Below are 13,467 nucleotides of genomic sequence, written 5' to 3'. Positions count from 1 at the left end.
TTAGGCGAGCTTTTTTACCACCAGAGATTTGACTGCAAGGCCTGAAAAGTCCAACTACTATATTTTGGTATGTGTATTTCCAAAATATTCAGGAAAAAGTCACATTTATCAAGGTACTCAATCAATGAGGGAAAATTAAAATTTCATTTTTTTCCAGATTTAGTTCAAGTTCACCATTTAGAATCTCCTCCCTCAAAATCACTTAATAGTTTCTTAAGGACAACACACTTGCCATTCCTTGATTGAAACAGAATTGTGTTTACATAGTTGCTGGTGTAACTGTTCATTTTCCTTCACCACCTCTTCAACTTGTGCTTTAAAGTTCTTCATGTCCTCCTAAATGAGAAATGAGAACGCACATACAAATTACGAACGGTCTGCTATAACAACAGGTTATCAAAACCAGCAGAGTTAAATATGCAATTGAGGATTTTTAAAAAATCATTCTACAAATATGTGTATTCTCATTCTTTGTCTTTGCCCAATTATTAAGCTTACACGTCATGGTAAATTTTAGATGTATAAAGTCAGCTCAGTAATGGGTTTGTGTAGCAGGCTAACAGTACAATTCTATGTAGGCTTATTCAGAATTCCCAATATATTCTCAATATATTTCAAAAGTACTCCCAATGTATACCTGGCTAATGTCCAGGTAATTGTGCAAGGGAATGTACTATAAATGAGACAGGCTCTGACTTACACATGACACAGAAACAAATACTGGTTTCCATACATACACCATGGAACCAAAGCCCATCCTAGTTAAAATCTCACCTGGTCAGCCAATTCCTCCCTCCTTCTGCAGGCCTCTGCCTCCTTACTCATGCAGTCCAGGGGGAAAGGTATTCTGTCCTCCCAGGAACAGTATTTTAGGGGGAGGGCATTTTGCATCAGAAGGCTAGGAAGTCATGCTCCACAGAAATCACCAGGGGAAATCATCATTGTACTGTACTGTGTTCCAAAAATATTTTTTCTAGTTATACAATCTTTAAAGTACAAAATTTACAACTTGCCTCATGTGCAAGGATCAAATCGTCCTTTTCCTTCATTCTGTCTTCATATGCCAATAGCAGAGGAGATAAATATTTCATATCAAGCTAAAGGGGAGAAAAAGTACACTTCAATCCAATCTATTTCAAAAGTATAAATGCTCTAGCTTTGTCAGACCTTTTTAAAAGCTTTACTGTGAACAGTTTTAGCTGAAAGTAAATCAACATTTTAATTGTATTAATTTAAGCAAAACGCAAAGGGTATTTTATTGTCTAAAAAGTGACCAGGGTGGACCAACCAAAAAGTGAGTGATGAATTCCTTGATCTGTTAAACTTTTTTTCTTTTTCTTTACTATTTTGGTATTTTCAGTGGAAATGGTCAAATATCACATAAACTAAACAATAAGCAGTTTGTCAACTAAGAAAACAAAGAGAATCATATTTTCTGTCTTCTTGAAAAACGTACCAGGAAATAAAAAGATGTGAAACTACCCTCATTACTACTTACCAGCCATGGAGGCACTGGTCCTTTCATTGGCAGACTGCCAATTCTTACACTCTAAGGTTAGAAAAAGAAAAGTTATAAATTAAACTTTGCATCGCCAACATCAAGTGCCAGTGTTTTCCAGTCAATTTAGATGAATCTTTATTTTTAAAAGAATGTCTATTTTGTACTGGCCCTCCAAGGCCCAATGTTATCATTGAACATGGCACACAGAAGCTTACAAGCATCCTTCTTGAGCAGTTCTGAGAGAGACACATTCATCTCTCTACACAAAGGAAACACCTATATTATTAAACATACTATTAGAGGTTATCCACCTCTATTTTTGTTAAACACCCCTGATGACAAGTATTGGAAAACATGAACACTTGCATGCTGTTTTGTATCATTTCAGTAGGTCTAATAAAAGACATCACGTGGCTTTCATTTCTGGATCTGTGCTGTTAGTTTTTGATGCTTGGACCTAACTTGCCAGTTTTATTGCACATCTTATAGTTTCCCTGTGTCTAATGATAGGCAACCAGTCAATAAAGTCTCTAGGCTGAGCTTACAAATAATCACTCACCTAGGGAAAGTGTAAAGTATGTCCCACCCCCCACAGATAATCAGGGTTAAGACAGTCTCCCTTCCCTCCAGTTTATTTTCAGTAGAAGCCTGGCCTTTTAAAAAAGAGGTGCATTACACATGCTCAGTCTAGTCCCTAAGTAAACTGTCAGTCCCTGTGCCTGAATTATTGAGATGGTACTTTAACTTTCGTGCCTGAAGTCTCCTGCTTTGTTTTACACAGAGTACCAGCTGCCTTTTCTATGTCTCTCTCACACCTCACTGAAAGTCTGTATTTTTCTGAGTAAACCTGATTATCTGCGCCAGTCCTCTTCCTGTTCTGTTGTACCCTGAAGCTGAACTGTGCTAGCCTTATTTTTCTGTTCCTCCATGTGCCCTGCAGCCAAATCATTTGGAATGTGGAAGGCTATTCCCTTGGACAGTTTGTACTTTGTATTTAAAAGAAGCTGTTGTTACAAAGGCTTTTCCTAAGATACAGTTTAATACCAGGGTTCTAAGACATGCTTACCTGAAAACCAGTCTCACAGAGTTTCGATGCTGATTTCCAAGTAAGCCTACCTAGGACCATAGCTCAATACTACGATTCTATGCATGTTTACTCAAAAATAAGTCCCACTGGGCTGTATGGGGATTATGCCCAGATAAATGAGCATAGAATGCAACCTCGGTGCCATTCAACACAGCATGCTCACTTCTGAGCAAACATGCATATGATTTTGGCTGCTGAGGGGGATGGAGGAGGATTATTTAAAATAATATTTGGCCTTTTAGAAATAGAAAGGAAAAACTGCTTCTCTGAAATCACCTCCAGGTAAATAACACTGACTATATTTGGCTCTTAATCCCAAAATAGCTGTATTCAACCTATTACTTTTGATAAAGAAGAAGGAGACACAAATTTTGAAAGGTTTTTGAGCCACATGTATATGGGCAAGGAGGCTAGACAGCCTCACACAGTACAACATAGAGGATAATTTGGTTACATGTCAAATTCCAGAGCACAGCGTGAACTATTTAAATACACACACCTTAATTCCCTAAGAAAGAAATAGTACATCAAATAGAAGGAAGTCTAGAACACTACAAGGTGAAAAATACTGTCAAAAATAACTAATAGGTTGCAAGGTGATTCTTCTGCAAAGCCACTTGTTTCTTCTTCTGTAAATGGCTGAGTAAAAGTCTGAGTGACAGTCTCCTGATCTATATATTTGCTGATGATCAATTAACAATTATAGTGAAAAATACAAGCACAACTGAATACAAACCTGCCAGCATGCTTACTATTTAGCATCGATACATCTAACAGGGAACCTGACCCCATCTGGAGATACTTAAATCCACAGATTGGACCAAGGTGGAGAAAAGGGAGAATCTTCCAGTGCAAACTTGAGCAATGCCCCCCAGGTTTGCAGAAAAATCTAAAAACGTACCCAAACTGGAGGGGTAAACAGCACATCACACATATTTTGCTCTTGCAATCCTTATAACAGCCTTGAAGTTATCCCAATATTATTACCCTCACTTTGCCTAGGGGAGGCTGGTATATGAGAGAGTGGCTTGCATATGCATAAGACCACTTAGTGAATTTATGGCAGAGGAAAGATTTGGGCTGGAGACCTCCAGGATCACAGCTCACTGTCTCAGACACTGTGCCACACTAATACAATGTTTCTAATTAATATTAGAGGAAGGGGGAGAACATCATTACCTCATTTGCTGAAATTGGTCTGTATTTAGCCTGGTAGCGACTTAGTTCCACATTTAAACGATGAATGGTCATTTTCAAACTGTCATTTTCATCCACCAGTTCCTGGGCCTGTTGTCTTAATGAAAGCAATTCTGCAAGTTCCTCTGCATTAAAAAAATAATAAAAAGTGCACAACGATTGTACTCTAACTTGCTGATTGTCCAAAGCTCTCAAATGTCTACTAGAAATTCAGAATACTGTGTAAAAAATAGCTGTTCTCCAAGAGTAGCTATTCATAAAACTATTTATAGTAGTCCTGCTCAACCAGGGACCCATCAAGTTAAATATTGCCCAGCCCTCGCACACAAGAGACCAAGCATGGTATAGTGATTAGTGCTGAGCAAGGATCTGGGAGACCAAGGTTTGAACCCCCAGTCTCCCACGAAAGCTGGCTGGGGGGCCTTGGGTCAGTTGCACACTCATAGCCTTACCTACCTCACAGAGTTGTTTTGGGGATAAAATAGAGGAGAGGAGTATGACTGTAAGATGTTTTGGGACCCCACTGGGGAGAAAGATGAGGTATAAATGAAGTAAATAAGTAAAATCTCCATATGACATCCTACTAAAGGGCTGATAAAGCTCATGTTCCTGTTGCAAATCTTGGGTGGCAAAAAAGAGGGTTCGTCAAGGACTCAGGCAGTCACAAAACATGGCTGGATATCTGCATTTGGCTTGATGGTAACAGATTGCCAGGACATTCACAACAGCCTGCATCCTACCACTCCACTGAGAAAAGCTTCCGTCAGCCTTCCTCCAACTTAAGTGACAATTTGAAAGAGACATTTAAGTTGAAGGAAGGCTTCGTAGGCTGGAATTCCACCACCAACTCAGATCTAAAAGCCCACACAGGGAAGTATGAACACACACAACACATGTTTGAGGCTTCCATCTCTGAATGCAGCATGCCATCTAATAAGGAAGCCCTGAACAGAAGGGAACCTTGGAAACAGGCTTCTGATGCAGCATAAATAGCTGCTGTTGGCGCGCAGAGAGGTACAGGGCAACTCAGTATATACATCAAAATGGTAATGCACGTAGAACACGTTCTTTACTTGCTGTAACTGACTGTGAACATTAAGATGACTCCTAATGAGGACTAGCTTCATATATTCAAACCACAACAGAAAGAATTATTATTAATAAATTGTGTTTAAAGGATCCCATGGTACGTCACTATTTACATTTGGCTACCAATGTGTGGATTTTAAAACAGTTCACCTGATTTTATACAAGGAATTCAGTGACATCTACTTGTAAATGTAAAGAAGACACATATACACAGCCCTCTGCACGCACATACTGAATTTGCATTATGAAGGGGGAAAAAGAGAAAGAACCTCCAAATTCACATTTCTTTTTTTTTTAATAGTAAAAGCTTAGAAGTGGATGTAGCCAAGTACAAAGGATGCATTCTGTTAAGTGTTTCATTCCCGTGAGTGCTCCTGGTCCCACCATTTAATTTTTTACCAGAAAAGTGTCAAAGGAAACTACAGTAATGGCAGTTGGGATGTTTTAGATGTCCTAAGGGCTCTGTTCTACAAAGTCTTAAATTGCAGATTGGATCGGCATGTTTCAGCTTCTGGCCTGAAGATCAAAGATAGGTTCTCACTGGAATGCTTTCAGGGAGCTCTAAAAAGGAAAGAGCATGCAAAGAATCCCGCTGCTGCTGGTTAGGGACCTTTTTCTTCCAATAACCAACTCAGGCATTCACCCTCATTCATAAAGGGCTGAACCTCTCTCTACCAACCATATAGGAAGAATGCTATCTCTGCTATTTGCAATAGGGTCTAAATGGGTCTAAATGGCAGGCACCAGGAGGAAAGGCCAGAGATGCACAGGAGTTGTCTCTTTTACTGATCTTTTTTGGATTTCTTTTATGTATGATTAAGGAGCTTCGTGGCACAGAGTGGTAAGCTGCAGTACTGCAGCCCAAGCTCTGCTCACAAGTCACGACCTGAGTTCGATCCTAGCAGAAGCTGGATTCAAATAGCCAGCTCAAAGTTGACTCAGCCTTCCATCCTTCCGAGGTCAGTAAAATGAGTACCCTGCGGGTACAGCGACTCGGGAAGGCAATGGCAAACCACCCCATAACAAAAAGTCTGCCAAGAAAACGTCGTGATGCAACATCCTCCCATGGGTCAGGAATGACTCAGTGCTTACACAGGGGACTACCTTTACCTTTTTTTTTTTACTTTATATATGATGTTTTGACTAACGTTTTTATTGGTCAGCTGTCTTGGACATTCTGAATTAGAAGATGGGACACAAATATTTTACATAAATGAAAATAAATAAATTAAATGATGGTAAACTTCCATCCTAGCCAAGCTCCTCATCTTGCTCCAAAAAGAGAAAGGATTGTACGCTGCAGGCCCAGCTGATGAGACACAGGGACCACAGCAGCCTTTGGAGATGGTTTTTCTAGTATTATGATTGATTAGATGCCACATAAGGAAGACTTTGTGAACCACCACATTAAACTTTGATTCCTTTAGGTACTTGAGTAGACTGTATCAAGTTAAACATTTGCATGATCAGGGAGTAAGGGAACTTGTGTGATACTGGCATTTTAGAAATCTAGATACACCGACTGTGATGTCAGCTTTAATAAAAAATAATTGAAGTAATATATTATTTGAAAACCAAGTATATTCTATACTTCTCACATTGCAAAAGTAATTTCAGCTTGCATCTGATACTGTAAACAAAGACAATGCACAAGGGTAAACGAGAACATTTTCACAAACATTATTTATCCTGTTATAAAAATTTAACTCCCACCTTCTCTATGTGAATTCTGTTCAATTTCTTTAAGTTTCGTATTTTCTTTTTCCAGTGTCTTAACTTTTAGTTGAAGTTCCTTCATTTGCTGCTTCATCTCCCCAAGTTCTGAAAGCAGGGTCTGATTTGCATTGTTCACCTGCCAATTTTCGTCTTTCAGTTTCTGGAGCTTCTCTCTAGCGAGATCCACCTGTCCCTGCCTTTTACGTAGTATTACGTCTATCAATAAAATGGTACAAATTATTCATTAGCAGTCACTAAAATATCCAGGTCACTTGGGAAAAGATGGCACTCATAAAATATGTTTATCTAGCAGCAAGCAGCAAGAAAGTAAGCCCCAGTTATTTCACAATAAATGCCTTTAGGACTGATATAGTCAAGATCTCCCTAGGCAGTTTATTCATTAAAATCTAAACATTACAGCTTGCCTTTTGACTAGGATTGCAAGAACAAATCTTGAATACATGGCCGCTCTCATCAAAGCTTCAAAAACAGTCAAAATACTGTACAAATGAAGACCAATCAAAACATTTCAATGTTTGTAAAGCTGTTTAAACAGAATTTAATTTACACTGAGAGAGATGCATGTTAATTCAACAACAACCCTGAATTTCTTCTGATATGTATTTGTTTAAAAATGGCAAACTGGCTATTCTTCTGTAGTAAGGCTTTTCTTTCCTCTTTCCCAATGTTGGGATGGAAATACTGCCCCTGGGCACTGGACCTGGACTACTATTGTTACTACAAAACTAAGAATTAAATTGCTGATAAACTGGGAAGGCCCTGGGTAAAGTTTTTTTTCTGTGACAAAAGTTGCAGCTTTTAGTAGAAAACATGATGTGAAAGAAAAACTAACAGTGCAATCATAAAAAGAGTTACTCCCATCTGGAATAACTCTTTTTAGGATTGCACTGTAAATCCTTCAAAAACCATCTGCACGATATGAACTATGAACAACTCACATACAGCTAATCCAACAGCAACTGCATATGTAAGTGAATTAAGTTGCAATGCTATTTTGCAGAGTAAATATTTAAGATTCAATATGACAAGTTTATAACAATTCTAAACAAAACCTAGCCAGTTATGTACCTGGAGATGGAGGCTTTTCAGTCAGTGGTTTTTCAGCCTTTTCAACCTAACGAGGAAACAAAAATAAGATGATCTAACTGGCTGTTAATCCCCTCCTTTTCTCAACTGTAGCCAGAAAGAATGTTATCATTTACTGAACATTTAAAATCTAATTTCTTAGTTTTTCTGTAGTTTTTAATTTCATGAATATTCTCCCACTAGCTGCAACGGTACCTGCATAATATATCTGTAGGCCCAATTGCATCTGATTCAGAGTGTGTGGGATATATTTTTAAAGAGAAGCCGAGCATCTTCAAGTAAGGAGAGCTAAACCCTGCATCCCTTTCAGCATTTTTCTCCTAGCTCAGCTCTGGTGTGAGAAGTGAGCTGGGAGAAAAAGCAACTTAGTACAAAAAAAAAATTCTGTGAAACTGAAAGCAGTATGGATTAAAAAGCAGCTTGTTCATTTCATTCTACTAAAAATGATTAAATATTCTTAAAGGTTGTCTGAGAAATCAAAGTCAACAGCCATAAAAGTATTACTTAATATCTGTACCTTATGACAGTTCTTAAATGCTCTTAAAAAAAAGGAATGTGAAGCAGTAATTTCCATCATGAAAACCTTACCGGGCTATTCTCTACAGAAGGTTCGATTTCTGTAAAACAGAAAAATTAATGTATCTGAGGATGTTTAGAATAAAACTATTTAAATAAACATCATGGGGAGGGGGAGAACTGCAAATCAAATTTCAAAAATCCTTCCAACTGAGCGAGAGGATAGTTTAGCTCCTATTCTATTAGTATTTGGTTGAGTAACGTGAGACTCACCCATTTAGCATTCTGTTTGTAATGTAAAAATTCTATTGAAATATTGGTGTGCACATTAAGGAAACTAATCTACACTTCTTGCTTGATTCCATCATCTCTCCATCTGTTTTTAGTGACAGGAGAGATAGAAAAGATGCAACATAATATTCTATGAGCCTTGAACAACGAAAAACTGGAATGAAGCTTGCATAACTGTTAAAGGAACCGTTCTGTGTTTCAAATTTAATCTTAAGCTTGACCGTCACACCTGTTTTCAAGAGGATCAGGAAAGAGGCAGCATGCACTGCAATGCAATTCTGGAATGAAGAGGTGCCCCCTTCAGGAAACCATTTTACATTTCATAATAAAACCCAAGATCACCTCTCCCTCTCAAAAAAACAGAACAAAAAAGCCACCAACGATGCTCCAGGGGACCAGGAGACAGCCATCTGAAAATCAAAGTGTCACTGCACAATGTTTTCTCTTAAAGCAAAAAGAGAATTTACCTTCCACTTGAACATTTGGACGAATAAACCAAGAATCCTGGCGAGAAGGCTCATCTTCTTCATCCTCAGTATCAGAAGACACTGGGAGATTTTTCTAATTAAAAATATTAATAGTACAGTCTTGAAATCTGCAGCCCGCTTACAAACAGCCAGCACGCTGGTGTACAAGAACACGTTCAACTACAGACTAGCAAAAGGCTGAAAGGAAGAGTGCAGCAAGTGAATATGGTCTATGCTGACAAGCCATAGCTGTCGAGAGTCTCAAGTCATTCATATCACCTACTGCCTGGTTTTTTAACTGATGCTCCTTTCCCTTCCAGTTGAGCTCACTCCCCATCATCTCTGCCCATTCAGCTGTTCTCTCCTCCTGCTCCCTGTGCAGCCCACCTTGCATCCCCACAGCTTTCCCCCTTTCCTCTACTACATTTCTAAGATGGAGCTCTCCCCTACCTTCAAATATTCTACCTCCCTAGGGCTAACCTGGACAATGCGTTGCCTAGAGTAATGACTCTGTGACAATGACTCGGGACCCAGAAGTGGTCATGACTTTCCCACAGGTGAAGCCAGGATGGGGGAGGAGAAGCAGGGTGAGCTGGAAGTGGAGGCCCAATGGCAACTGTGCGATTGCTTCAGCATAATGTGCAAAATGTCCGTGAAGCACAGGCTATTGTTCAGTAATGCTCTATACTTATACATACTAAACGTGATAGAATATAAACTTGTTCCGTATTAGCTGATGTAAGATTCTAGCATTTCATGTTGGGGAAGGGTTAAGGTAGCATGGGTCCTAAAAATTACATTAAGTTTATCAATGGGTCCCACTTCAGAAGTTTTGAGAACTACTGGCCTAGAGTTTTTCTTGTACAGAGTAAGAAATATAACTTGCACTGCTGAGAGTTTCATCAGTACTGCCAGATAAAACTGAAACATACACAACAGTATGGCCCAGTATTGCCGACTACACAGGTAATAAAAAATAACTGTTTTAACAAAAAATGTTAATCAACCTGTACTCTGAAGCAATAAAACCCCAAGAGGGCAGAATCACACTTTCCCCCTTAAAATCAAGATCAGCCTTTAGCTTGTGATCCTAAACTTCTTTCAGATTTTCACATTTTTTCAGAGGGACTCACACAGAATGAAGGAGTTAGCCTTGCTGTTTTTGTTTTTTTCTTTGCCTCATCTAAGGCTATTTGCTACAACTTTACGCAGACATCACATTTTATTTCTTTTTCGCCCCCTTTGCTTTCTCCTCCAAGGCCCTTCTGTCTACTGAATTTTTAATTTCATTTGGTACAGGCCTCTCACCTACTGCGACGATGGATTTTAAAGCTGTTTGCTCCCTCAGATGTAAGCAATACAAGCTGACATGACAAACTGGGAGGCCGGGGGCGGGGGGGGGGGGACTCTACCAGAACCAGAGGTAGAGGCTCTTCCTGCGCATTGCTTTCTGAATCATACTGTCTGCCTGGATGCATCACTGTGGCATCACAGCTCTTGTTATTCTGCAGAAATTATACTGCTGGCCTAGTTTCAAAAATAGCTTTTACAACTGAGTAAATCAATGAGAACCGAGCAGGTATTTCAGCGACTCTGGCTGCAGAGTTAATAACTTCATGGGGTTTGGATTCCCAGTATCATGCCCAGCCTGTTCATAAATTCTGCCTGATCATTCCAGTTATCCACCCAAGATCATTTATAAGCATCTCATAGAGGGGCTCTTGGCTTGCTGTTTAGACATCATGGCAAATGCTCACTTTGCCCAAACATACACGGTCTATGCTCTGCCAGCTTTCACTTTCCATTCTCTCAAGTTCATAAGTTCACTCCTGTTTCCATGACACATCAAACTCTGGAGACAGAAAAATGACCATCACTATGGGTTGTCACCTACTCTCTGTATAAATAAGTGTTATTTATCTCAATAAGATTGTTACATCCGTGCATCCTACCTCTGGAAGAGGATAACCTGACATGCCTATCTGCTGGTTTAACATCTGCACAGATTCCAGTAACCTCGCACATTAAAATACATCTGTTATTTCCAGTCTGCTAACATGTACTGTTGTCCTGATTTACTGTCTTCTATCTCAGTATTAATCTAGGTATTTCATTTTAAGCTTGATTTTTAATCATTAAAAAGCTATAGGGGTGTGTATGTGTATGTGTGTGTGATGTGCAGTCAAGTCACTTTTGAATTATGGCGATCCTATAAATTATGGCAACCCTATGAATTAACGACATCCAAAATGTCTTATCATTAACAGCCTTGCTCATATCTTGCGAACTGGAGGACATGGTTTCCTTGACTGAGTCAAGTCATCTTGTTTTGGGTCTTCCTCTTTTCCTGCTGCCTTCCACCATTCCTGGCATTATTGTCTTTTCTAGTGAGTCTTGCCTTCTCGTGATGTGACCAAAGTATGATATCCTCAGTTTTGTCATTTGAGCTTCTACACAGATTTCAGGCCTGACATAGCTATAGACATACCTACAGACATAGCACCACCTAATGGTCACAATCCTAACTAATTTTAATTGGTAAGCTGGTAACAAGTTGATGCTGCGAAGTTCAAAAATCACTAGCTCATAATGTGGATTTCCAGCACTGACTTTTCACATTGATCCCACCTTCTCTTGCAATTATTACTCAATTTGCAATTAAAAACCAGATATATTTCAAGCTTATACACCCCTTTTGTGCATGCTCAATCAGTATTCATCAGATGACCAGATGAGACCAGAAGACACTATTGGTCCATGTTCAGAAGATGATTAAGCCAATAGTATTCAATCCTTAGCCCATGGAAGGCCACATTCGCAGTTTTCATCAACCAAACAAGTTACATTTAATTCTTGGCGACTGCATCTCAGGGAGGCTTGCAGCTTACCTGTCTCTCTGGAAGTGACTGTTTCATGGTGGGAGCCCCTTTCTAATCACAAGCCCCACCAGGCAAGGGCCTTTGCCTACTATCCTGGGAAATGAGGCAGATGCCATATTGCGGAGCAGTGCTCTGAAGAGCCACAGGTGGCATGTCAAAGAACCACATGTAGTTCCCAAGCTTAAAGTAATGGTCTGTGAGGTCTGTGAAATGTGGACTAATAGCCATTTCTCAAAATATGCTGCATTTTTGTAGTGAGATAAAACCCAGGGCAATTTCTGGCATTGAAGATTTTTTTTGTCCATTCTCAGACAAAAAATGTACTGATCAGTTGTTGAGTTCGAAAACAAAAGCTCAAATTTCAACTTTCAGGTCTGAATCATTGAGAACAAATAAGGGCTTAAAGTAATGAGTATCATTACTTTAATCCCCTATTTGTTCTCAATGATACAGATCTGAAAGTTGAAATTTGAGCTTTTTGTAAAAGTGAATTTCACTTACAAAACAATGTAATGCTCGGAATCACATAAACCCCAAAGCATTGTATAAATCTGACCTTTACAAATTCTTGACTTTACTTTTACCCTTTACCACATCTTTATGAAGCCGATCTTAAACTTCCCAGGCAACCATTCACTGGGATCTGGCTGCTCCTCCATCTAGGGAGGACAATGAAGAGGAAAGTGCAGCAGAAAATCAACAGTAGCAGATGACTCCTCTCAGTTGGTGGCTGCCACCTATCTGTTAGGTAAAACCACCCCTGCTGCCTCCACTTGGAAACAAGGGGACCCAACTGAGGAAATATGAATAGGCAAGCCACCAATCAGGGCCAGAGGAGACAGAAGGAAAGGGAGTGCTCCACAGTTGCCTAGGTAATATGCTGCCTTTCCCCCATAGTGCTATTCCCGAACAACAGTGTGAAAGCACTCATCCACAAACGAAAACAAGCCAATCTAGAACTACTGATTAAAATGAGGTTTTGTTTCTTGGGTATTTGCAGATGCTGCTCATAATTGGAGGCCCAATTACAGTTTGAACCACGGGAACTTCAGTTGTCAGTATGAAGAAATGTCATTTTCTAGCCTTAACAGGAACATAAGAAATTAGGATTAGATGCTATATTTTGTTTTGTCTTCATAGGCAAGGTAGAGGAATAAACTGGGATCACATAAAGTGTTGATGAAAGCCACTTGGTATTCTGTTGCACATAAAGTATCTGATGATAAAGTACTTTTGCAGATGTGATTATAATAATTTATTATTCTTATCATATGTACTGAATTAGCTGAAAAAAACTTAACACATAAAAGACACCTACCTTTTTAATTTTGTGTGGAACGGCATAGATAGCCTCACTACTAACACTTTCTTTTTGATTCATAGCCTGATGATTAGGCTCTGGTTCTTTCTCTGTGTCTGAGGCGAATGTATCCAAGTCTTCATCTTCGCAACAACTGCCAGAAGCATCCAAAGACTGCACAACACTTCTTTCATCACCCTCACTCTTCCAGTTTGGACTGCAAGCAGAAAACGTGTTAAGGCATAACCACCCTGACCCCCTCACTTCTCCAAAGCATAACTTTTAGCCACCTATTAAGTGTTTGTGTCAGAAGGTAG

General features: G+C 39.4%; 1 protein-coding gene across 1 annotated transcript in view; it reads right to left on the bottom strand.

Annotated features, from left to right (window-relative positions):
- Positions 1–13,467, bottom strand: part of CEP89 (centrosomal protein 89) — a 55,834-nt gene that overhangs the window by 36,466 nt on the left and 5,901 nt on the right. Inside the window, exons 4-12 of the mRNA XM_055000914.1 lie at positions 13,169–13,367; positions 8,972–9,065; positions 8,286–8,314; positions 7,680–7,725; positions 6,588–6,806; positions 3,768–3,910; positions 1,499–1,549; positions 1,014–1,097; positions 229–336 (exon numbers count right to left, since the gene is read on the bottom strand). Coding sequence (XP_054856889.1) covers positions 229–336; positions 1,014–1,097; positions 1,499–1,549; positions 3,768–3,910; positions 6,588–6,806; positions 7,680–7,725; positions 8,286–8,314; positions 8,972–9,065; positions 13,169–13,367 — 973 coding nt within the window. The remainder of the gene's footprint in view (positions 1–228; positions 337–1,013; positions 1,098–1,498; positions 1,550–3,767; positions 3,911–6,587; positions 6,807–7,679; positions 7,726–8,285; positions 8,315–8,971; positions 9,066–13,168; positions 13,368–13,467) is intronic.

Source organism: Eublepharis macularius, chromosome 16 (genome assembly GCF_028583425.1).
Source record: "Eublepharis macularius isolate TG4126 chromosome 16, MPM_Emac_v1.0, whole genome shotgun sequence".
Lineage (NCBI taxonomy): Eukaryota > Metazoa > Chordata > Lepidosauria > Squamata > Eublepharidae > Eublepharis > Eublepharis macularius.
The sequence above is the reverse complement of the archived record's forward strand: the minus strand, read 5'-3'. Positions and strand labels throughout refer to the sequence as shown.